Source organism: Blennius ocellaris (assembly GCF_963422515.1).
Source record: "Blennius ocellaris genome assembly, chromosome: 1".
Lineage (NCBI taxonomy): Eukaryota > Metazoa > Chordata > Actinopteri > Blenniiformes > Blenniidae > Blennius > Blennius ocellaris.
Window position 1 is genome coordinate 10,590,598 of NC_137650.1, and position 26,434 is coordinate 10,617,031.

Here is a 26,434-nt window from a genome sequence, read left to right on the forward strand (position 1 = left end):
GCTACTGAAGAGACTCTACACAAGTTGGTTTGGTGGTTTGGAACGGGACACGGGGGCAGGATGAGGATCCGCGCACGGCGTTCGTTCCCTTAATGTGCATTTGTGGAAAGCCCCCCCCCCTGTCTTTTACAGTGATTAAGAATAGCAGGACTCCTCTTTTCTTAAGGTAAATGAGGTGAGTGAGGTCCTCCTACGAGGCAGTCTTGTTTTTCTTGTGCATGTTTTGGGTCGGCCGCTGCGGTGTCGAGCACGCCCCCCCCCCCCCGCGCTCCTTCCTCCCGGCGGCGGGGGAGTGACTCCTCATAATGCCTACCTTCGCTTCGTCATCCAACACCGATGCTCAAGCTGTGAGACACGGGCGAAGCTACATAGGACTACGTGGAGAACGCCACACTTCAACTAACGCACAGTGCAAATAGGCTCGCGGCTCCCCCCCCCACCCCCCTCCCCCCTCCCTCCCTCCGTGTCTCCCGCCTTCTCTCCAAGCAGCGCCCCCTTGCTGGTGGGCCACTGCTCTGCGCTCAGTATAGTTTTTTATTTTTGGTCTTTCGGTAAATGTCTCCACTCCGGTGGGAGGGAAGGGAGGCGAGAGGAGGAGGAGGAGGAGGAGGAGGAGGAGGAAGGGCGAGGAGTTCAGACTCTACTTGTACAGGCTCATGGTCGGACTCTGGTACATGCACATGTAGGCGTCGCACAGCAGCCGGCGGGCCTGGCCCTGGATGCTCTTGGGATCCAGGGCGTGCAGCTCCTCTGGGCTCATCTTCAAGTAGGCCTCCACCTCTGGACATGGAGACACCTGCGGGATGTTGAAGCCATTCTGCCCTCCTGCAACACACACACACACACACACACCTCATGAACACACTGCAACCACAACAGCCTCCCGATCTTGACCAAATGTTGGCGTTAGAAGCATTTGATTGATGCACTCACTGGACTTTTCTGCATCTATTGTGGCTGCTGAGGTTCAAAAAGAACCAAAACAGGTAGAACTCTTAACAGACAGTTACTGCTAAGTTGGTTCATACCAAAATTTGATTTTTTTTTATCTAATTTGAGAGCACTGCAAATTATTTGGCACTTGCAAAGATTTAAAATCTTGTTTTGTGTTGGTTTTTTTATAGGTAGAATAGATAATTTGGCTTCTTTTTAAAGTTATATACTTGTTTTAGTCCTTGATTTTACAGTAAAACTTAAATTCAGACCTTTGAATGCAGCAAGTAAATTAAAAAAAAAAATTTTTTTTAATGTAATTTTCTTCTCAAATTAAATGTTTCCAGCTTATATATTTGGGCTGCCCTTTTTTTGCAGTGAGAGCTGTGATAAACTAATATCACTCCACAAAAAGGTATTCATTCTATACGGGAAAGTCTCAGTCCTTCCAGGCTACAAGACAGAAGCGTTTTAGTAAAAGCAGTGTTTAAAGAAAATTGACTTTTCAAGCATTATTACTGTGCCATATCGGTAATTTGCTGTTTATTTGCTCAATGTGAGGCGGTTTATAATCGACACTCAAATGTTCCCGACGAGTTTTGTTGCTACCGTTACTTGTTTGGAAATTCCCACTTCCAAGTTCTCTGAACACAAAACAAGTTAGCAGGAAATAAAAGCTGGTCTGTCATAAAGTGAAGCCCTTTACATGACTGAACAGTTTAAGCTACTAAAATACTCGAGGTCTTTTTTTTTTTTATTAGAAACAAAAGCTTTTGAGTTTGGGAAACGTTTCAGCACGAATCCTGAAAATCTGATGGAGAACTTTTGGAGTAATTTTTCTTAAGCTGGCTCTACAGACAGGGTAAACCATCTTCAGTCAAGTTCCTCTCACTCGTCTTGTAAAAATAAAAATGCAACCACACTTCAGACGTAGTGCCTCTGAGATTTTTCCATCTTCCACCGTCTCCTCTCATGTTTACTGACCCAAAATGAACCCGTTTGGCAAAGTGTGCCTGCATGTTGGAGACAGTTTTATCAGTTTTGATTGATGCGGGAAATAAAACAAATGTTCTTTCGTATTCAAGGATGAAACCATTACAGAGTGACGAGTTAAAATACGCAAGATTCAAGTTATTTTGACAGAGAGCTGATTATGTCTCACCGAGGAATCACTTATTACCGATTCCTCGCTTCAGTTCAAACATACGGTGCGAATAAAGTCCTGCATTACTTTCTGATATTTTACTGAACTTTAAAAACCCGCGATTTAACCGATTTACTGTTTTGGATTTTTGACATCACGCATGAAGACACACATGCAGAGTCGGCGTGCCACCCACCGTCGCGGTCGGCCATGCTGTCGAAGAAGAGCCAGGCGGAGTCTGCGTTGCCGTACTTGACGAAGGCCACGTAGTGACTGGTTTCGATGCACAGCACGGCGAACAGCTCCATCCTCTGGCGGGGGAACGCGCCCTGGCGCCCCATACCTTCTTGGAGCTCCTTGGGGACGGATAGCTTGCCGTGTCGATGGGTTTTCCTCCTCGGGTGGAGGTGAACCTACATCAGAAACACACGCAAACATTGTTTTAATAGTTTGGCCTGAAGGAAAATCAAAAGACGCTCAACATCATGGAGGAAACGTGTAATTCAGATTATACACGGGCTGTAGAGAAACCATAGTCAGACCTCGGAGAGTATTGGAATAAATAGACTCCATCACTGTGTGACGCTTTTCCATCTTCTGTCAAACGACCATTTCTTTGAATTTGGCTCCACCAAGTGGAAGACCGCCACACAGCTTCAGCACTGTGTTTTCTTTGAGTTGGACTGATGTGACAATGATGCCCTCTGTTGTTTACCTGCGTATTGCACTTTTCACAGAACTGTTTGATCTTGCCGGCTGTGATATCTCCGTCCTCGTAACAGTCTCGGCACTCGTAGAGAGCCAGGCCTCCACAGATGCGACACTCCCTGGGAGCTGATCAATGAAACGGAGAGAAGTGAAGTTCTTTAGAGTGCTAAGAGCAGGTTAGTTAGACTGTCATTGCCGAATACAACAGAGATCCCCATCACCTTTGGTGGGCATGTCACGCTTAAAGAGCGAGAGAAGAAAACAACAAGAATCACTACAACTTACTGTCTTCAAGAAGGTCTGTGATGTCCAACTCCAAGGAGGGGAAGATCTTGTTGAACATTTTGAAGTCCTTGCCAAAGCGGGGCATCTGGATAATAAGGCAGGAAGGAGCCTGGGGGGGAGGGGGGCAGCAATCATTATATGGACCAACCAACACAAAGCAGCCAGACCAAACTAATCAAAAACCTCATGTTACAGACGTACTGAAGGCCTTGAACGCAAACATGAAGTCTCAGGTTTACAGGGAGGACAACAGATAAATCAAACTGCCCCGTGAAATACTTTCATTTCGTAAATAATCATGAGACAGATAATCTACAAGGAATGTCTGGTATGGCACTGAAGTAAGAGTTGTTTTACATGTCGGTTTAAAAAAACAACTGACCTTGATCAATTCAGTAAAAACTACACAAAACTTACTTCATTCCTTGAATTTGTAACCAAACAAGTTGTAAAAAATGTAGAAGTATTACTATCTCAACACAAAGATGTTGTGCCAATATCATTATGACTCATTCATTTTTCAATAAATCTAATACCAGCAATATATTATTAATATTATTATTATTACTATTACAAACCCTGCTCTATCTGAAGCTGGAACTCAGAGCATCTGTGTTGTTCACAAAGTATTGCAAAGCGTGGGAGAACAAGCCTCTTCTCACATTTCACCTCCTCCCAAGTAGATTTTCTTGTTGGATGCCAGATTTTTCACCATGTAAACGATTATTCTTAACATTTGTTCCGGTCCAATCCAATCCAATCCATCTTTATAGATATAGTATATTTAAAACAACAACCAAGGCTGACCAAAGTGTGTCACAGTTGAAAAAAACAATTAAATAAAAAATTAAACAATCAGTGAGTAAACACAGGGTAAAAACGATGCCACAATATCAGTGTCAGCACTCAATTTCTGTTAAAAGCCAGTGAGTTCATACGCGTCTTCATTCAAACTTGAAGGACTCAAGAGGAGTTCTAATATGAACAGGCAGACGGGGTGCCGCCATGGAAACGGCACAGTCACCTCTATTTCTTAGTCTGGATCTTGGGACCTTCAAGAAACATCTGATTTACTGACCTCAACCATAAAACACTTGTAGGAACATGTAAAAGCTTGGATAAATAAGAAGGTAGCAACCTTTTTAACACCTTAGAAACCGATAACAACATCTTAAAAACAACTCTAAAAGAGACGGGAAGAAAGTGGAAGGAGGCTAAACCTGCAGTAATGTGCTCTTGTTTCTCTGTCACTGTCAGAAGTCGGGCAGCAGCTTTTTGTACGAGTCGACGAAAGAGACGTCATTTCAAAAACTCATTTTGTCAAAGGAGTTTCAATTTTCTTTTTTATGTCCTGGTCTGATAATAATCACATCACAAAATGTATCGAGGAGTATAATACTGGACTGACGGGTGTTTTTCTTTCTTAGGTTGTCTCATTCATATTGGGTCTTTCAACAATAACTGAATGTTAATTCTTTAGGGTTTAAGTTTTACATATGAAAAGTGCAATTTTCAATCACTTGGGTAAAGAGGAAGCGCTTTCGAAACTGCCAAAAACCGGAAAATGTTTATTGTGTTGCAAATCACACAAGTTGATAGTTGAAATAACAGCCGCAGTGCAGCTTGATCTAAAAAAATAAAAAACAATCACGACGCATAAGAGAAACACATTTCAAACCGCCAATAGATTCCAGAGATTAAAGAAAGAGAAAAGAAATTGTGACACAGGGCAGCGGTAAAGAAACAGATGTTTGCGGGAACATTTAGTTATTTAAGGAGAAGTTACACGGACGAATGAGGAGCTTTGCTACGTCCGCTTGATTAAGGACTGAATGAGAAGGTCTTCGCCCGGGCAAGCAGCGATTGTTGGGTTCATGTTTTCATTGACAAACTCACTTGTTTGACATTTTGAGCATGAAGCCGAGAAGCAAAGGGGAGCAACTCCTCACGTCAGACTTTCTTTTGAATCTTTTTGAACTGAATGAAACTCACTTCTGCGAACTTCAAGTCGCTGTTGATGAACGACCACTCCAGCAGCTGCTGGATGGTCGGAACTCCCACTTTGTCCTTCTTGTCCATGAAGATCTGGTAGAAGTAACAGTCCTGCACCTTCTGACCCGCTGACCTGGAAAACAGCAGCAGAGCCTTTTGTTTACTTCTCTGCATCACCTGTCATCACATGTAGAGGGACAATTCTCGGAATATTTGGCTATTTTAAACTTGGATTCAGTTGTTTTGAGTGAACACAGATGTTTCAGGATCTTAGAATGTTTTGAAGCCAGACGGGTCAGCATACAAGAGGACTATCCTGCTATTTCTGCCTCACTTTCCCACTCTGTGACTGTACACACTGCAACAAGATCGTGGTCATGACTGCACTGAGCCTTCATGGATGAGGTATTTTTATTTTTCCCTGAAAGGACAACAGGTTCATACCTCAGCTTGAGCAAAGGATCCACTCTCAGTATGTGATGGAAAAGGATGTTGAGGAACTCCTCAGGATCTGTAGCGTAAAACATGCCAACATGAGAACCGGAGACAACATTTGTGTGAGAATGAAATGACACTTCTGCAGAGGGATTTAATGAAAATGGCACCTACAAATCATCCCAGCAGAAGCTCGTGATGATCAGTTTGACCGCCTTTACCTTTTTCCTCAGAGGTGAATCCAGAAGCAGCTTCGACTTTCTCCAGGATCCTCCGGAGCTTCATCACTTTAGTAGCACAAACATACCCGTGTCTGGACAACAAACAGTGAACGTTACAAGGCTGACTCAATAATCACACTCGGTTCAGTCACGTCTATGGTGTTAGTGCATTTTCAAACTCACAGATATTGAGTGTGAACATGCACAGTGTGGTGAAAATGAAGGCCTCCAGGCACAATGTTATTCAGCAAAAGATAGGTTTGACTGTAAAGATTTAGAACTCCCAAATATGAACTATTGCCTTTAAGTGTGCAATTCTTAACAAGGCATAAGTTGGCATTTGTGTACGTGTTGAGACAATATTTTAGAAGCTAAACAACAAATAATTGTGATGAAGATTCCCTGAACAGTTAAATAAGGTAATCACAACTATGAGTTTGGCATTTTTATCAGCATCAATTTTTGAGAATTAAACTTAAAAAAAAAAAAAAAAAAAAAAGCCTGACGCGTGTGTGTGTGTGTGTGTGTCTGACATCTAACATTATGGTCACCGGCTGCTGTGAGCACTGGCTCACTTGTAGAAAAAGTGAGGCAAAATTAACCTGATCTGTCGTCATTTCACAGTGACGATGGGCGACGTGGCCATAAAACCCATTTTCCAATTTATTGTACTTTTGCAAAAACAGTATTGATCATCTTACCTATAACTTATAAGATTGAAGCAAACATTGTCATGGGAATAAGTGATGAGCTTTGAGATGAAAGGGAGATTTTCGGAGCGATTTATATGTCCCCTTTGCTATGAATTTACTTGTTCGTGCTTAATATCTCAGCTGTTTAAAACTTTAAGGAAAAAAAAAGAGTTTCAATATATTTCATGATATCTTCGTTTCAGTAGCTTAACAACATCTAATGTTTGCAGAGCTGAGCTCTTCTACGCCAGATGACGTTTGCTCAAAAATGTCTTGGTGCTCTTGGAGTCGACAGACTGAGCTTCTGAAGGTGCAGCTCGTTGTAAATGACTTTAAATCACACCCCATTGGAGGCAGAGATTTTTATTCTCTTTAATCTGCACTATAAATAGAAAAAAAAAAAAGCACTAATGATCAAACAACACAGACAAAGACTTAATTTTAGTCACACCACATAAATGAACTGGCGCGTTGCCACTGGACCCATATTGGCAGAGTCTTTGGCCTCGAGTACAAACGTATTACTAAACACAAACAAATGATGACACTGGACTGGGGTGTAAAGTTGGACTCACATGCGAAGGGGGTTGACTATCTCAGTGCGCAGCAGCTCTTGGGTCTCTCTGTAATACTCTACATCAGTCTTTGACCGAGGCCTCAGCAGGACTGTGTCCAGTACCGAACTGAAGGAGAAGAGACTGCAGGGCACAATTACAACACAACTGTTAACATTCAACTTCATCTGCTACTTTATGGACAAACAATATGTGATCGTTACCCAGTTTTATACACGTTAGGTTAACCCGTTTTCAAAAACAATATATGATATGATTGCATAAACACAGAGGAAAAAAGGGACGAGTTCATATATTTAAATAAATTCTTTATGAAATTATAATAATTGCAGAGTGTTGGTTTTCATTTCAATTTTATTCATCACATCCTCATTTTAGAAGAATTTGGGATTATATAGAATGCTGCAATGATCAAGTATAAACCTTATTGCCACCCGGAACTATTAATTCACACGCGTGACATTCCGACAGTGTTGACTGAAACAAACACATCTTCCATCAGCGTTCACTTCACTGGCAGATTCCTGCTTTAAGGGTGACACAGAACTACTGGTTGAGGAAGGTTGATGAAATCACCGACCAGAAAAGGGTTGAGTCCAGATAGCAGGAGTTGTAGTGGCCCTGAATGCCTTTCTTCTTCCCCACCATGACATCCAGGCCATCATTTTCTGTGCGCGGCGGTGTGTTCTCATGCACAACCTCACTCAGATATCCCCCGAAGGCTGCGGGGGGGAAAAACAACAACCACACACACACACACAGTGGAAGAGTAAACACAAAGCTTTTGGAGAAACAAGTGACAGGACAGCCTCCATCGTTTATTTGCCTCCCACTCACTCACCGATGGAGTTGCAGCGCTCTATGGGATTGGAGGAGTGGTGCAGCGACGGGAAGCGGGAGTCCGGCCGACAGCACTTCAACTTCACAAACAGAGCTTTTTTAGGGGGGCAGGTGAAGTATCGCGTGCCTTTGAAGGTGCCGTCAGTGCAACCGGGGCACTCTTCTTCCTGAAAGAGAGGGTCGTCAAGGTCTCATCAGTGAATCACCGCAACATACAGCCCGTGTGGAAAACCGTCAATACAAGCAGAGTGGCAGCTAAACACACGTCCCTTGTGAAGATACATGCCTTAACTAAATAAATACACGTCTCAAATGTATCAGAAAAAAAGCAGGATGAGAACTCCAAGACGCAGTTTAAGAAAAGGAGAAGCAGCAGCAGTAGCAGTAGGACTTTGGTCGATTATTGACAGAAAACTAAAATATGGTCATAAGCTGTGTGTGGGCCACTTGATTTGTTTCCTTTGACACATGGGAACCAGACTGATCATTACCTACAGCCATCTTATGAAGGTGGACTGAGAGGAGATTTACTCTCTCAGGCTCTCTGCATGAAGTCCTCCCAGATGCTATTGGAGCCTGATCCAACACATGATTGTATGACATTTGAAAGAATGAAAATAATTCTAACAGCAATCAATAATCATAGCGACGAGAAATAAATAATATATATGTCACACATAAACAAATGTAAAGGGTTTTCAAGTCCCATGCTTGAAAAAACAGGGCCTCTAAATAGTTTAGGTTTTATGGAAACTGGATTCAGCTTTAACAACATTACTGCACTAACACCTTGAACATGTTCATTAATTTACCGTCAATCTAGACACCCTGACGATTACAACTATGACAAAATCAACAAATTCTTGGTTGACTATTGTTACATCAACCGTGTCTCAAACAGTCATTCCGACAGCAGAAATCTCGCTGCAGCAGCTTACGATTTGAGAATCAATAACCAAAGAGAAGGACGATCGGTTGTTACCAGAAGTAACTGAATACATAAATAGATGTTGAGAGTGTGAAGAGCAGCGAAAAGGACGAGGTAGCTGAAAGTTCTCTCATCAGACGGGCAGTTACTCCCTCGCGTTAGCGTCACTCGTCTCTAATCTGCTGTCATGGCGTCTCACCAGCTCCAGACCGGCCAAAGGCTCCAGCAGGCCAGGAGGCAGGCCCACCCAACGGATGACGCCGCACAGCGGGGGGTTCTCCTTCACCTCCACCAGAGAGCCCACCTCCAGACCTGGCTGCCCTTGGGGAGGGGTCGGGGGCCGCGGCGAGGGGGGGGCGGCGGGCGAAGAGGGCTCGGGCTGCTCTCCCATCACCGACTGGACGGAGAGGGAGAGGGGGCCATGACTCATGCTGTCGATGGGCCCGGTGTTCCGGTTGAGGCTGAAGGGCAGCGAGTGGAACTTGTTGTCGCTGGACAACGAGGTGGAGGGCGGGACTCTGGATGGGGGCGGGGACTGGTTGAAGTCGGGGGGCGTGTCAGTGAGGGACTTGGCGGGGTCCTCCCCAACTGCGGGATAAAAAAAAAAAAAAAAAGAAAACATAAAATAAAATACGACTTAAAAAAAACGTACCAATTCATGTCAGTGGGGAAATTATCAATGAAAAAATATATTTGTATAGAAAGTAAATATTATTTTACTGCATTTGAGTGCTTAACATGAGTAAATAGTATTTGAAGGCCAATTCACTTTTATTCTATAGTGAGGAAGATTTTTAAAACATCAGTTCTCAATGCCTGGACAAAGTAAGTCTGTGGGGTATCGTGCTGCATGTGCTGAAGTGGAAAAACAGTATTTGTTTAATAGGGATTAATAAGTGTTAAAGCAATGAATCCTTAAAAGCTCTGGATGGAGTGGGAAACTAATCTGCTGTGCAGTATTGTCCTCCAAGCAGAATCCATTTCCCACCAGATCTACTGTAAAATATACCCCACGAAAGTTGATACACACTGAATTAATCATTTAACTGACTTGCGGTAATAAATTCACAACTTTCACGAGTGTTATAATTACAGTGAGCCTCTCTCAGTAATTTAGTGGAGTAAGGTTGTGTGAAAGTGTTTAATGAAACAGTCACACCTTTTAAAACCCTGAAAAGTCGAATAAAACGGAAAACTGCATGTTTGTGGAAGCACGAAAACATGCAGTTTCAAAAGAGAACTTTGTGTTCCAAGACAGTTCAGTCATTACATATGCACATTTTCCTAAAGCTTAACCAGAAAAAACCCCATTATGTTATCTGAGATTAATATCGGGCGCCGCTCTAAAAACGACATCACAGCGGTTATTTAAATTCTTAAGGGAGCGATCTAAAAGTAGACAAGTGAAACTGTCACTTCTATCAGAAAGGAGAAGTCACCGACTGAATTTATGCATCATGACCACAGTGGTGAAGTCTATTCAGAGAAGTGAGGTTCTGCTTCCCTCCTACTGTTAAAACTTGATGCTTTCTGGACTTCAAGTTTAGCTTAATAGGAATCATTTTGCTTATGGCTTATGTCTGGACATGCAGCAGGGCCATTCGGATGCTTCCTTCAAATTCCTACAAGTTCCATACAAACATGGCACCATCTGAAAGAAACAATCAGGTTTTTCAATGTGTAGTTAACGTATAGATTGTCAGAACACTTTTTTGCCCTTTGGTTTTGTTAAACTCGCGTAGCAGTTCCAACGGTTTCTCTTGGAACTTTAGGAAAGGGAAGATAAGTACTGACTGAAATGTCATGTCACTGGCAAGAGGACCCAAAATCTTTCAATCACCTTCACGCTCATACGCTTACCCACGACTGAGCGGTTCCACCACTGAAAAAAACACCAAAACTTGCACCTTTTCACCGGCTTAATGAAATCAATGAATACACCAAAGCCATCAAAAGGGGGGGAAGAAATGAATTTGAGACGTGACCTTGACGAGGATGAAAAATGATTACACATTCAGCGGGTGAGTAAGCAGTTGTGAGGACAGCGCGTCAGTCGTTTGTGACCGACCTGCCTATTTCTGCAAAACAAACACATTTCCTGAGATTCCATGAATTAGTATTGAAATGCGATTCTGCTCTGCCGAGGCGGCGCCACGTCACAAGTAATTCATTGACATTTCAAACCTTGTAATTTATTGCGGTGAGAGGCTAAATCACCAATTCCTCGTGTTTCTTCTTGTTATTTCTTATTTATGATTTGGTTCTGGTCTGCGGTGCGACCATAAACAATGTGCTGAACATCCAGATCGCTCTGCATGTATGTTTAAAATTCTGGCTGCTTCACAACTGACATACTTATGAGCGCACATGAGAAGTGGTAAACACAGAAACAAAAAACACCAAAAAACCAGACGATGTGTTGACTGTCATTCGACTCCGGCACCACGGTCAAGTCTTTTACTAATGCTTTGGCCTGCAAACAGCATCCGACATCAATCTTTCTGTAGAAAGCAAGGTTCTGTTGCTTAAAAGACTCATTTGCAGCACTGAGCATTATTAAAAGCCTTTAGAAACACTAGCGAGCCCATGCCATGCAGATACAATAGAACACTGGAATGGTGATGAAGGACAAGACTAGTGGAGAGGTCTTCATAGCAAGCTACTGCAACAAACTACTATCTGATTTCTTCTCTGCAAAATTCGATTGGGAGATACAGTACTGTGCAAACGCTTCAGGCAAGAGTGAAAAAACTAAATTGGCAAAGAAAAAAATACTGGTCTCAATAGCTGATCTTTCTCACTAAACATGATGCAGATTGAATGAAGAGACCTTACACATTCAAAACATACTTGCTCAGGGCGTTTGAAAGAATTCTGCAGGACGGTTGTTCAAAACACGTTTCATAACGTCTGGACACCCAGTGGAGGCGTTGGAACTCAAATTCCTCAGTTTCTTCATGTAAACCTGAAAAGACTCCATGAAATTGGGAGCAGGACTCTGTGAGGGCCACACCACTCCCTTCCAACTTGATGACATTGGCTTTGTGATTTGGATTTTTGTACTGAGCTGCAGAGTCAATCTGGAAGCAACCGGATGTTTGATTGCTGGTACTGAATGATGGAAGAGAAGCCAATATGCCCAAAACGTTTGCACAGCACCGCACATGTACTCAAAGCTTGGACTTACTTTGTGACAACCAGATACTTAAGTGTTATTTTCTGAATCATCGGGTTTGGCTCCGAGATGCCCTTCGATTCAATATACAGTAAAGAAAGTATGCAAACTTACTTCTCTACTAAGAAGAGAAAGTAAGTCAGAGACCATAATTCTCCTAAAATAAATACAATAATAAAAAAAAAACAGTTTTCCTGTTTTTCTGGGATCTCAATTTTTAAAGTGGTATCCAAATTCTACACGTACAAATCCACTCTGGCACCGTTTTGTGTCGAGCTTTATAGAAAGTGTCCAATTCAACTCAGAGACGATGCTCACGGCGACTTCATTTATCTGTGGCACACTCACTGACAAGAAAAAGCTCATGTCAGGCTAGTTTGACATCGGGATGTATTGAAGCTATTCGCTTAGTGTATTTCACTTTAAAATAAGTTATCTAAAATTTAGAGCAAAGCATTAAAGAAATGAGTTTGTAAGTGATGTTGCTACATTAACAACACGTTGCCTCCACTCAAATGTGTAAATTGTAACCCATAATATTTGTATTCTTCAGTCAGTGTAAAGATGCACTTTGTATGTCTATCGTATTGACAAATATATTGCAAGTAGCATGAAACTGACTGAAAGGCTGTAGCCCCCTTAAACATTGTCGATTGTATTGTAGGACAGTAGCATTCAAACATGTATCGGCAATCGAAATGCAGCCAAGATGAGTTGCTAAACCTAATAAATGCATGTTTAAAAACTGTCATTTGTGGGTTTTTTGTGAACAGTATTCATGTCGAAGCATAGTTTTTTTAATATATTTGAGATAAATTGACCAATTGTGTGCACTCACTGTTAATCAGATGTGCTTTACTGAAGCAAAGTAGGTAAACAATGTGGTGTTTATGTCATCACATTAAATATACCACATAAATAACTATTTCCATACCGACAACTATAATTACCTATATTGTCACATTGTCTTCAGATTTTCCATCTTTAAAGACAAAAAATATTGGGAAGGATGGAACTATGGTGTGATAGCGGGTTACAAGTCTCAGCATTACAGTGAGCAGGAAGCACATGGGGCCGCTAGTCTGGTTTATTATGGTGAATCAAATCTTTAAATCTTTAATATAAACAGTTTTTTGCACAAAAAAATCTTTATTGAAATTTACAAGTCAACAAAAAACCCGCAGAAAACATTTTATATAAATGAAAGACAGAGTTCCTTTTAGTATTACACTAGGCCATGCATGTCTGCATGATATTGAAAATTGAACAATTGGAAAATCTGAATCGCTCTGTTCTGTAACGTGCTGGAAACTATTTTTGTTTGTGTTGGTGGTATTCCTGAGATTAGCCAGCACGGTGAAGACAACAGACTGCTCCTGCAAGAACAATACATCTCCGTTTAGTGACTGCTTAAGAGAGAAAAGGAGGCTGAATCACTGAGTCAGGTTAGAACAATATGCTGTGGAGTTGGTTGGATTCATTGTTCCGAGTAGGTTTTCATTTAAAAACAATAACATGGGTGCAGTGCAACCCACAGTAACCAGACTATGAAATTCAGTTACATATTTATATTAATGGTCTATATGAATTGGGTTATGATAGCATTTTGAGTCTTGTTTTAGGGTATGTGAGCACTTAATTAAAAAAAATATTGCTTTGTATTTCAAGATAACTACTAACAGTGCCAGAGTGTGTTTTTCATGCAGAAGTAGCCAAGAGGGACAGGAAGCCCTGATCCTGCTAAAGCCAATATTGGCCATACTATAACACGCTAGTCTGTTGCTTGTTGTGAACAGGAGCTTGCTGGTAAGATGGTTGACATCCCATGAGTACCTTCTTGTTTGGTTTTTTTTACCTTCATCAATGTACCATGTGCTTTTGGATTTGGACTGGACTGGGGGATCAAGGGAGCTGCCATTTAAAGTATAGTAAAATTCAGACTTGCTTCTACTGCTGCACTGATGACTTAATCCTGTAAATAACACAAGTACACGAACACAAAAACACAGAGAGAGGCTTGAGCATCACGAGCTTAGGCGACTGTCTTTTGTCACCGAGTTAAACCTGTTGGAAACCCTGAAATATAAACAAAGCAAATTGCAACTGTTAAAAAGTGTGAGAGCTGTGGAAAAGCAAAGACGAGAAATACAGTCGTGACACACTGGATTCACATCAAATCTAGAGGAATTTCCTATTATATAGATTAATCAACTTTAGATCTAAAGTTCTAAAGGTTTGTCTCTTTGCTTTTTGACTGAAATAAATTATCTAAAACTATTGGTATTATTTATAAAACATGTGACTTTCTGAATAAGAAATGTTTGCGAATATTGTATTTCTCACTTATTATGCCATATATGACATACTGTGTTGAGGTTTGGGGAAACACGTATAGAACATATATAGACCCTATCATTAAACTCCAGAAAAGAATTATTAGAATAATAAATAAAGCTTCCTATAGAGAAAATACTAATAAACTATTTATAGCCTCTTGCATATTAAAATTTAAAAATATAGTATATTTAAAAACATTAGAAATACTATTTCAAATAAAGAATAAAAGTCTTCCCACGGCTATTCAAATTTTTTTTAAATTAAGAGAAAACAACTACAACTTAAGAGGACTGTGTATATTTGAAAAAAGTGGTGTGAGAACCAACATTAAAGACAGATGTGTTTCTTTTCTGCGAGTAGGTTTATGGAATGGTCTCAGTGACAACTTAAAACTGTGCAAATCACTGTTCTGCTTCAAAAAAACCGTAAAAATTAATTAACCATTAATTAACAATAATTAATGGTTACAATGAACAATAATTTCTGTTACTTCTGTTTTGTTTGGTTGGGTTTTTCTCATGTATTACTGTTTAATATAATTATAATTTTTTTTTTTTTCTCCAGTTGCTTTTTTATAATTTTAATATATTTTTTGCATCACTGGTGTCTGGGGTAACTGCACGGGTTTTTAAGGGGTAGGCTAAAATAAGCCTTGGCTTCAACCTATACCCATTTCGGTTGCAAGTATATTGTGGAAACAGTTTGTGGAAGGGGGGGGGGGGGGGGATCACAGGTGTGTGAACTTGTACCATGAACTGAATGCACAAAAATTCATCAACTACACTTATACTGAAACTGTAACCGAAATAAACCATTCATTCATTCAAATGTGACGGGTTTAAAAAAGTCTCCCTTATCAAACACATGAGTAGAATTTGCATAATTCCTATTTTGGTATTACAACTGCACAATCTGATGAACCTTCCCTTCGTGGACCATCCTTATGGCGTAGTGTCTATGTGTCAGTCACAGCTGTGTTGTAACATCAGTACCTTTGCTCTTTGGTTTGCTTTGACCAGAGGATGACTTGTCACTGTTGGTGCCTCTGGGGGCAAAACTGTGCTTTTGGAGCCTTTGGTCCTGCATGGAATATTCTGTACGGCACAGAAACAAATCCACGTTAGAAGCACAACACTCTTAAGAGGCAACATTAAACCACCGTGCACTTAATGTCTCCCACAGCTCAACTGCAAGTCAAGTACATTGACTCTGGCCTATTACTGCTGCAATCACTTTATCAGTAATCACAATCGTGGAGTTCAGCTTTCACTTTGGTAAACACATTAAAACATCCAATAACAAGTCTTAAGAGCTCATGTTTGTTTTTGAATTATAAAAATCATTGTTTAAATGAATAGTTTTGGGTTTTTTTTAAACTTGCTCCATTTCCTCACAAACGATGCAGGTTAAAGGTCATGAAGACAGTGAGGGAGCCCACGCAGCCCAGCCACAGACTGTTCTCTATGCTACCATCAGGGCGGCGTCATCACTGCCTGAAGGCAATGGGAGGATGAGGAGGAGCTTCTTCCCTCAGGCCGTCTGCCTGCTGATCAGGGAACAATAGACAGATCGCCCACCTCCGCTTTGTATATGTAATCTTTTTGTTTGCACTATTTGACACTTAGATTTATTCACTTGGATGTATATTAAAAGTGCCTTAAAATGACTGTGTTGTTAATGGCACTGTATCAAAACAAAAAAACAAAAAATAAAAAAAAGAGAAAGAATTGACAATGGAAATAAACACAACAGTGGTGTAGGCGTGCATGACCGAAACGCAGCCAAATCCATGACTCAAATTTAATACAGCCTTGTTATGCACGTCAGTCTGGTGTTGAGTGTCCAAGTGTGAAGCGTATTGGAAGCTGCTGTATAACGGGGGGGGTGTTCAGGAGAGAAAAGACTCAGCTCAGGTGGCCATCTGGGTCACAGAAGCCCCCAAAGAACTGATTGGCTGATTAAAAGTAAACCCAGCCACTACTGTTGTGGACCCAAGTTGTTCAACTGGCACTCACTTTCACTGCAGGTGTGAAGTCACAGAAAACAATCAAGATCTAAATTGTGCTTATTGGAAGTATATTTCATAGACTATGAGGTACATCAAACATATGATGGGATGAACAAGGCAGAAGAAGAGGGACAAAGGGGCTGTCCTGAAACAGAGGGGACCCTGGTGGTGTTTCTGCAGCCATTAATCGGCTGGTCGGTGCTACAAGGTGTGAAGCCTTTGGATGACATGTAACCCACATTGAATGATCCAGCTAAAAAAAAAAACCAAAAAAACAAGATCATCAAGACGAGGGCTGCAACAACAAATCGATGAAATTCGATTATTTAAAGTGTTGGCAATGAATTTCATGATCGATTCGTTGTGTCGCACGATTTATGCGCCACTCGCCCATGTTGTGGAGCCGCTTACTTCACCTTCGGGGCTTTGTCGACGCTGGCCGACTGAAATAAAGTTTATAAAGAAAGCGTCAACCTGCAGAGCGAGTTGAACGGAGCGAGTCGGAGGCAGAGCGGAGGCGGTACAATAGAACCTCTGAGGAGCGGACTGGTAGGAGCGACACCCTGTACTGGACGACACCACACCGTGCACCGACACATATTTAACTGTTAACACACCTTAATGAACAATAACCTGCCTGAAGGAGGACAACGGACAGGTTTTCCTGGAAAATTCCAAGCTGAGCGACACTAAAACGGCCAAATAGTGATCACTGGAATATTCAGACGTTGTGGTGTCGGGAGATTAAGTTTTGAGATGTGAATTGTCGTCGCCTCCTGCAGCGCAGTGCTGCTGCGTGAAGCTCCTCTCTGTTCGTTTCACTTTCACTAAACAGCAGAGAACACAAGGCCCGCAGGTAAAAACCAACCGTCAGAGTCTCCAATCTGGTCCCACCAAGCAAGGAGGTTATAGAGGATTCATACAAGTTTTGTTTTTTTGACATTTCATTGTATTTTGCACCAGAATGCTTCATAAAAATGTACTTTATGTTGACATTGTAATCATTTTCAGTGCTAACCGTTTGATCTTGCAAAAATAGACAACTTCATTACATGCACTGGTGACCACAACAAAGAAAAACGTTGAAGTGTAAATTTAAACATTATTATAGCAGCAAGCTGTACGACCAAAGCTAGGGTCTTCATATGGCTTTCCAAATGGAATCCAGATAGAGATACACAAGGTCAGGAGCGTGAGCACTGTAAAAGGCAGCCGATGTTTGTTTGACGTGAGTAATTCTGAAAAAGGATTCCTGTAAAAACAAGCGGTTGTCTGCATGTTGCAAATGTCATTCCCAGTTTCTCCAAGAACAGTGAAGCATGCCTGCATGTAAATGTAGGAAACAAGTTGAAATAAGCAGTTATATATGAAAGGTTGTTTAATTTGTGTTTAATTTAGCAAATAAAAAGTTGTATGACAATTAGGTCCGCTATATCTTCAAGTACGTCACCTGGTCTTCCACACAAAGTATCAAAAACACCTCGATTGATTCATAAGAAAGGCTTCTAAAAGGAAATATTACGTTTAAGTGCAACTATGCAGCCATGAGTGATCTTACATCTCATTTTACACACAAGGGAAAGTTTCAATGGACAGTGTGCCAAGTTAATTGTCCAAAGCAAAAAGAGCGGTGAAAAGTTGAAAGGATGTATACACATAAAAAAAAATTAAAAATCTGTATCTAAAAGTGACCTTCAATTAGTGACAATGAATACATCCTGTCGCCTGCCCAGTGTTCTGCAGGAAGGGCAATGTAGAGACAAACCTGCGAAGTCAATGCTAACTCTCATCATTTCAAAAACGCATGCCTGGAATGGTCAGAGAGGTTGATGTGGCACACAAACAAATCAATATGCCACTGTGAAGAACAAAGACCCAGAGCATCTCACTTGACTTTCAAAAACAAGTGAACCATCGACACAAAAGGCTCTCTGTGCCCGACGCGAGCAAAACACAAACTGGGAATGCTCGGGAGGAGCTCGAAGCCGGTCCCAGTGAGCAACGGCTGAAGGTTTTTCCAAAGCGTCGACAGTGTTCTGAGGAAAGCTTGGAACCAAAACATTTGCAGATGACTCACCTGGCATTACGTCACAGATCGGGACGAGGCGCGTGTGCTCCAGACTGGCGAAATTACACAGCAGCTTCCCGTCAAACACACCATCCCAGTCCCCGATAGGATTGTCCTGAAAAAGTTGGAGACATGACGACCTCTGTAACCCTCTCAGATGCTCTTCTTCATTGAAACACTGATTAAGTTGTATCACATGCACTCCCCCAAGTATTTGTGATTTTGTCCATCTATATTGAGATTGTCATCCAGCTTGAGATTCTAATATTGTGATCCTCCAAAACGGCTCATCTCATCCTCTCTGCCTATACAAGAGATCTTCCACCGTCCTTCCGAGCACAACCCGGTTTCTCTTCTCTTTGAGTTTGAAAATCCAGGCTTCGGCTCCAGAAGGATGGTCTACGAAGAGCCTGACGCCGGTGCCACTTGCTCGAGAAAGCAGGGCGAGGCAGGACGCAGAGTGAGGCAAAGCAGTGGGCTCTCCTCGGCTGCCGACTGGCCCCGTGCCATGCTGTTGGGTCATACAGCGCTAAGTCTTTACCTCACTCCCCGCGTGACTGCCTTGCCTTTGTGTGGGAGGCTCAGATGCACTGAGTGGGCTGCTGCTGCTGCTGCTGCTGCTGCTACTGCTAACGATCAGCAGTCAAATGCCTCAGTTATGTGTTTCAACTCCTCTGTGACTACAATACCACTCCCGCCTGACAACAGTAGTCATAGATACCAGCTACTGTGATCCAAGGCAACAACACAGTTTCTTCAATATACATGTAAAGAAAAAAAAATACTACAAATACCAGAGGACTACCATCCAAATAAGTTACAACTGACATGTCCTCTTGCCTCCAGACCCAAATAATACATGTTGTAGGATCAGTGAGGGAATGCCATTAGAGGAATAACAAGTATGTCTTGGTGAGAAGGATGTCATCGCTATACAGTAGGATAGCTTCAGTGGATACTTTACGCTGGAAAAAAACTTCCTCTAACTGCAAACGAGTCAAAATGACAGATATAGAAATAGAGAGACAAAGTCAAGGCCATCCTGTTCATCTCTCTTCCACATCTGTTGTGAAATAGTGACTGACAACTACCCAATGCGAAGTCTGGCTATGTCAGAGGCTTTCCTCGGTTAGATCGTCTCCAATGACAGTCTATTACTAGGAAAGTTCATTCATCTGTATTTTCATTCAAGGGGTCCACCGTACCCAACAAAAAGTGGAATGATTTATAAAATTACTGACTTTGTCACTTGCTGTTCCAAGCTGTATACAAGAAAATGTGAGTTTATGATACCATGACCTCTGACAGTGAAAAATATTTTAAAATTCTGAGTCACCTTTCAAAAAAAACGAAATAAGAGTTGGAAGGGCAGACACTCAATCAAAAAAAGATAAATCGATGAATAGTATGGTATTGATAATAAAGGCAGTGATGTTACACTGTATTATGACAAATCAATGTGTCAATAAACTTGCTTTTGTTACTAAGAAAGAAAAAATTCTCCCGAGTTTCATTTTCAGCTAATTCACCAACAGCGTCAGTTCAGATAAGTGGTGGATTGACTGATCGAGGAAAAAGTTGTCCTTGTTGACATGAAGGGTGAAAGTTCAACACAGGCTGATCAAGGGCAGTGGGAGTTATGGCAAGCAGAGGAGCTGATGAACTTGGAAAAACCTGCTGCATCTCATCAATCACACGTATGGGAGAGTAATGGCTTCCATGTAAAACACAGTGATGATGGAAGAAGAGTGGTGCAAAAAAGAATATGACGGTGTGTCGGCACTGTGGCACAATAAAGACGACAAGTCCACCCACTTCATGTCCTCATCACCTTGGTATGACAGCAAGAGGACCCACAATGGAATCCACTCAGCGCTGCAGCAGTTAAACAGCCCTAAGCGCCAGAATCCAACCGTGCTCAAGCAATCAACATCCTCGATCACGTCAATCACAGACAAGTGGCCATCCAGAGCAACAGAAAGCTCCATAACTGTGACTGATCACTGCATCAGAGCGGACTGGGAGATACAGAGACTTGTGCTGCAGACACGCCCACTCTATAAGGGGTCATATCAGCACACATCTAGTGCAGATACCAAAGGAAGCAGAGGCAGAGTGGAAACACCGGGAGGCCCAATAGATACCGTTGTGACTGGGCCGTCTCCTTAGGGGGGATCATGAAGGTGGTTTCCTACTTACACGGAAGCACAACAGCTGCTCCTTTGCTTGAGACGAAATAAGAAGTGCTACAGCTGCCTACTTTCAAGCCCATGCATGATGTCACAAGGGGGAAATTCTACCTATGACAAGTTGTAGCATTCTCTACAACAGCAAGGAGTCATATATTCTGCACTGACAGACAAAGACCCAGAGGCAACTTGTCAGAGACATGTTTGCTTGTCTGTTGTCTGCTAATGACATGGACACAGATGGTCCCGGTTTAGTGTCTCACAATGCATGGCCCAAAATAAGGAGAAAAGCACCATCACAAAAGATGGGGGGGGGGGAAATGCCATTAAGGAGGACTTATAGCATAGATACACTTTCCTACAAGGCAACAGTCACAGATCCCCATCTTACCGAAACCTTGCCAGACATCCAGTCATCTCACAACTGACAATGTAAGCAATCTAGCAATGAAGTCTCATTACTATTCCATAAATTCATCTCACATGATGGATGTTTCTTTAGGTTATTGACACATTTTTGATGTCTATGAAATAGAAATAATTTCTGTTTGACTGAGGGTGACACGTCAGTGCCCACTAGGGGGGTGTTCTCCACAGAGGCCAAAAAATTACTGCAAAACAGTCTATGATTGTGTAGGTTTTTGTTTTTTTTAATGAATGAATACAATAATTTGGGTCTGCTTTTGCCATTGCTTTTCATTACAAAAGATAATCTGCTTTACTTTGCATTCTCCGTGCTTAAATGAAAAAGGTATTAATTAATATAAATTGTCCGATCGCAAATTCCCATATATCAATTAAGAAAACGTCCCAGAGCGCACAATAACTATTTCTGACCAGTAGTAACTTGTTTCTTCCCCTGTGTACATGTGCATGTCTGGCAACAATAAGCACATTTAGAGTCATGCTTACCATGTCAACACCCACGTAGTAGCCCAGGCTCTCATTGCCTGGCAACAGGTCGCAGAAGATGATGGTGCCCCTCTCGGGCCCCTCCCTGGTCTGCACCAGGACCCTGGAATTGATCTCTAGCGGAGGAAAGTCCTGGTCGTCGTCCACCAGGCTCACATGATCCACCTCCAGTTCACCCAAAGCGTCGTCGTCGTCATCCTCCCAGAGTTCGAGCTTATCCAGGGCAACAAACACGCCGCACTCCTCCTCGCAGCGGAAAAGCTGGCGGCCCTGGTAGGAGCCCTCGGTGAAGCCCTGTCCCCGGCCCTCCTCCTGGAAAGTAGCGGAAACGTGTTGGGAGAAGTTTAGAGACTGATGGAGAGAGGGGGAGAGAGAGAGAGAGAGAGAGAGAGAGAGAGAGAGACGAGCAACTTATTATCATAATAAGGAGGGCTGGTTCAGAAAGTCTGCTTGCTCAGCGTTTCTTCGGGCGAGGGCAAGACAACATGCGGGAGCTCTGAGTGTCTCTGATCGATTACTGCAGCAGGAATACAACTTGATTCACCGCGACAATAAATAGATTTTAAAAGTTCTCGTACAGACAGTGGATGCTCTCACACTGAAGCACACTCTGCATCTGTTCTTGATTGCAAGCTAAAAAAAACAACAAAAAAAACTAAACCTGCTGAATCACTGTTTGGCCAAAAGGGCACACTGACCTCTATTAGTTTTGCAGCAAAAATTAAAAAATATATATCAGTGTTTAACAGTAGCGTATGTGATAAGTGAGAAATTTATACTGAGCACATTTTAAATGCTTCAGGCTCCATCAGCCCACTCAGGAAGACGACAGCTGGAGTCAGGGGAAGAACAACAACATTGTGCTGCAATAAGAGACCCTTTGTATGTCGTTAGTTATGTGACTGGACATGCAGACCGGACTGAATGGCATGACATCTGCACCGAAGATTTAGTGTTGTGATTAGAGGAACAGAATTGCTTACATTCACATCTAACAAAAACAACAACAACAAAAAAAAGGAAAAAACTATGTTTTGTGGAGTTTAACTTTTCAACTCTTCACCCAAACATCAATGTTAATTTTGCATTTTAGAGTATCATTAGTAAATGTGGAATAAATGGTATGAACAACTTGCAACACTTATTAAAGTGTGCGAATGAAGCCACTGGGGGACTTCCACAAGATGCTGAAAAGTAAACAGAGCATTGTGTTAATCTGGGGGAAATCTGGAGATATTTCTTTCTTCCTGTTGGGTATGGAGCCACAAGTCCTAAATGTCCACTGAGCTGAAAATAGCATCGGAATCACACTCTGCCAAAAACCACACATTTATTTCCGCCTAATTCATTGGAAGCTGAAATGCTTCAATGCTTTATTAGTGAATAGTTTTTCTATTAGAGCCAAGAGAGGCAATAAAAGATTGTACTGCTGCAGGAAATACAAACAAGACAACAAAGAGTGCACATTGTTTAGAGGAATATCTTCATGTAATAGACCAAAATCAGGAGACAACTTTGTTTTTTTTTTAATTATGTCAATATCTTCTGGACTATACTGTATTGTAGTGGTTTGAACTCATGTCTGATTGTGAGGATGTTCCTAGTAAACAGCTAAAATCAGCTCCGGCACCTCACCACCCATAAAAATAAAGCACTATAGAAGACGGATGGATACCACTCCAGATGTAATTAAACAAAATCAGTGTTGGCATTTCTTGGCTTTATATTTGAAATCCAGAGTAACTCAAACACCTCCGACAAAACTAAATCCCGAGATATTTGCTAAACAAACAAAAGGACAGAAAAAAAAAAAAAAAAAAAAAGAGTCCTCACCAGCAGCTCCACTCCAAACCAGATTCCAGAGAGGGCTCTGTCGGGCAGCAGCGACCCTTTGAAGCGGACCACCCCGGGCAGCGGTTCATCCCCCGAGCGCAGCTGGACACGCACCTTGGAGCCGCAGTCGATGTCGCGGACTCGCTCCAGCCTCGACTTGTTGCAGAGCAGGGCGTAGCGCTCCTCGCAGTTGGTGATGGGGAACAGCAGCTCGGCCAGCTTCTCGTCCAGCTCCAGGACGTCCCGCTCGTCCAGGCTCAGCACCACGTTGGTCTGGTCCAAAATGCGCAGGCTCTTCTTGCCCTTGCACGGGGGGAGCGTGCGCCCGAGGCTGTTGCGCTCCTGGCAGGCCTGACCGAGGCTGCCGCGGGGGATCCTCAGAGTCTTCTGGGGAGGCTTCTCCACCGTACACTCTTTCACAACCATGTAGAAGCGCCAGTCCTCCCTGAAGCCCCCGCTGGGCTTCTCCTGGCTCCACAGGGTAGAGCTCATGGCTGCATGCTAGGCCAGAGGTCCAAAGTCAAGGCAAGCTTGACCCGTGGTCTACGGGAGGGAAGAATGTCAGAATATTAAAACAAGCCGATAAGGAGAACACACACAGTGCTGAAAGAAGATTATAAGTTCAAAAATGTTAAAGGTGTACAGGAGGATGTTATACTTCCGGGTGGATCATCAAGACTATTGGTCCTCCCAATTGTCAATCATTCCGGTGACGTAAGGCCGTCGTACGTGCTCGTCCCTAGGTAGCGTGGATCTATTAGTTTTCACTTTCTGCGCATGCGCGCTTTCAGGTGTATATGGTGAGCTACGCCTTCAGCGAGCTCGCAGTTCTCACCGGGTACTTTGAAAATGGCAGAGGGTCGCAAGAGAAAAAGTGTCTTCGAAGTGTATGAGAAGAAGAGAAAGGCTTCGGAAGAGAGAAACAAGACCAGAGTGTTTTTGGGAGATTCTTTCACACGATGGCGTCGCAAAGTTTCTACTCGACAGGTAAAGTTTGGCATTCTATTTGGAGAAATCCATTTCAAATCACTTCCAGTAAAAGTTATCTACGTCTATATTGTAACTTTCCAGGTTGTAGCGTTCCAGTTTATTTTGTAATTTGCATCGTCAGTAGTTATTACGGCTTGTGTGAGCGATGCCGACTTGTGACTTGTAAACAGAGCGTGCACGAGGAGAACTGGGATTGTGCATGTCTCTCGCACACGTTTTAGTAGGCGTTCCGTCTCGGGAGCAGGTAGAGCGTTGCGCATGTGCATTTTTTCAAAAGGTGGGGAGGGCGGTTCTTTCCTAAATTTGGGAAAATCCTCCTGTACACCTTTAAATATACTGAGGTAAAAAAGGTCCCAGCTGTGAAGGATAAACCTGGCTGGAATCAGAGTGGTTTGTGCATTTAAAAAAAAATTAAAAGTGTCCATCAAAACATGGAACCATAAAATTGCATAAATCATTGTAATGTGGCACAAGTGCAAATTAATTGAACTTGATCACTATGCCGAGCAAAGATCCTTCATTTTGTCATCCATGATTCAAAAAAGCAAAACTTCTGAGCAAATCAACTGTATGTACTCGCTCATTTATTTTGGCTACATCATCAGAATTTTAAAAATGTACTGGATTTAACAAATTAAAACACTTGCATTAATGTCCTCGCAAACTATATAGAATTAACGTCCAGTTCTGAAAACTAGCACTGGGCTACATTAGTGCCAACTCAACACATTTACCTTGAAAACAGTGCTGCTCCTGAATGGATTTAATTCCAAGTTCCCGATATAAATGCGGTTTCAAAGAAGCGGGCAACATGTTCAACATGGTTACGATGTGACTGAAGATCAATAATGAAATGAAAACAATTATAACATATCGTAAAAGTCCCAGAGCTACAGAGAACATTTTACTTTTCCCATGTCAATAAATGGTTAAAGACCAATGAAAGAAAACTAAATAATTAGCCAATCACAGATCTCTAATAGAGAATAATCTGCTCATTGCATTTCATTGTGAGGACCAGTGGTGTTGTTGTCCAGTCATCCAGTGCAGCAAACTGATCTCCTGTGTCATTAGTCACTTCTACTGATATAATTGAGCTAAAAATAGCCTTCGAGCAGACCAACACCAGCGGCGTGGGTTTCCCCCGAACACACCTCAGTCGTTACGTTCATACACGGACACAACCAGCAAATAGCTCGACATCATCGCCCGTCACCAGATTCCAGAATCTCAGCAATGAGCCGCTTATAACGTGTTTCCACAAGGAAACTGATGCCAGGCGGTTAATTTTACCACCAAGTCGGTGATGTCGCGGCTCCGGCAGCACAGAGCAGGGCAGATTTGGACAGACCCAGTGTTGCTCACAGAGCGATGTGGAGCCTGGAGGTGTGGGTGAAGCTGCTCCTTGACAACCGGAGCAGCGGCGTGTCGCCAGGCAGACAGACGATCCCTCTCCCGGCCGGGCCCAGTGGCTAACGCACCGTGAGCTAAAATGCACTCCTTTCCATTTGACTGCCACCGAGAAGCTTACCTTTGTTCCGCGTCAGCTGTTAAAGCCCACAGACCAGTGTCATTTCAAGCATCCCGGTTGGACGGAAGCCTCTGGAAACGAGCTGGAGTCCTCCCGGAATAACCTCCGATTAGCACGGCGGCCAGCTAGCACTAGCGTCCTCACCCGCTGGGTATCACGCTAAAGTTAGCCGGGCGGGCTGCTCAACGGCCAGCAGACCGGCAGAGGACCGCCACCTCCCCGGGTGTGACAACAGCATTTAGAGAGCCCTGTTCTCCACGAGAAACGCACGAAATAACGCAGCGTGTCCCGTCCTTACATCTCTGAGATATATTATTTACAGAAGACGACCTCAAGAAACATGATGTGTGACGTCGACGCCGTTTCTGAATAGACATTGGCCACGAACGTCGATAACGAACGCTGATTGGCTGTTTCCTGTGCCAATAACCAAACCCCGCTCTGAGGGGTTTTCCCACAGATACGGCGGATGTCGTTAGGTTGAGGCGTAGCACTCAGTAAGCACTGGTAATATCTTTAATTATTTTCTACATCAAGAAAGCAATTATTCAATAATGAATTAAACTGACTGTCCTATCCAGTGGTCATCATGGATACATGTCCACTTCTATCTTTAATTCATAATGACATCACCCTGT

General features: G+C 42.5%; 1 protein-coding gene across 2 annotated transcripts; it reads right to left on the minus strand.

The window, feature by feature from the left end:
* Positions 1 to 476: 476 nt before the first annotated feature.
* On the minus strand, positions 477 to 26,083 carry cyld (cylindromatosis (turban tumor syndrome)). 2 transcript variants are annotated; one of them, XM_080499297.1, is made up of 17 exons: positions 25,797 to 26,083; positions 23,276 to 23,818; positions 21,443 to 21,754; positions 18,351 to 18,456; positions 15,258 to 15,359; positions 13,784 to 13,900; positions 8,953 to 9,341; positions 7,827 to 7,992; positions 7,566 to 7,707; positions 6,986 to 7,108; positions 5,719 to 5,810; positions 5,507 to 5,573; positions 5,063 to 5,195; positions 3,071 to 3,179; positions 2,793 to 2,911; positions 2,274 to 2,490; positions 477 to 825 (listed from the first exon to the last, which is right to left on the minus strand). In XM_080499297.1, the coding sequence occupies exons 2-17, from the start codon at positions 23,765 to 23,767 to the stop codon at positions 641 to 643; spliced, it is 2,871 nt and encodes a 956-aa protein (XP_080355423.1). In that variant the 5' UTR covers positions 23,768 to 23,818; positions 25,797 to 26,083; the 3' UTR covers positions 477 to 640. The 2 variants fall into 2 exon arrangements, with proteins under 2 accessions (XP_080355423.1, XP_080355424.1); XM_080499298.1 differs by lacking the exon at positions 13,784 to 13,900.
* Between the last annotated feature and the right edge of the window lie 351 nt (positions 26,084 to 26,434).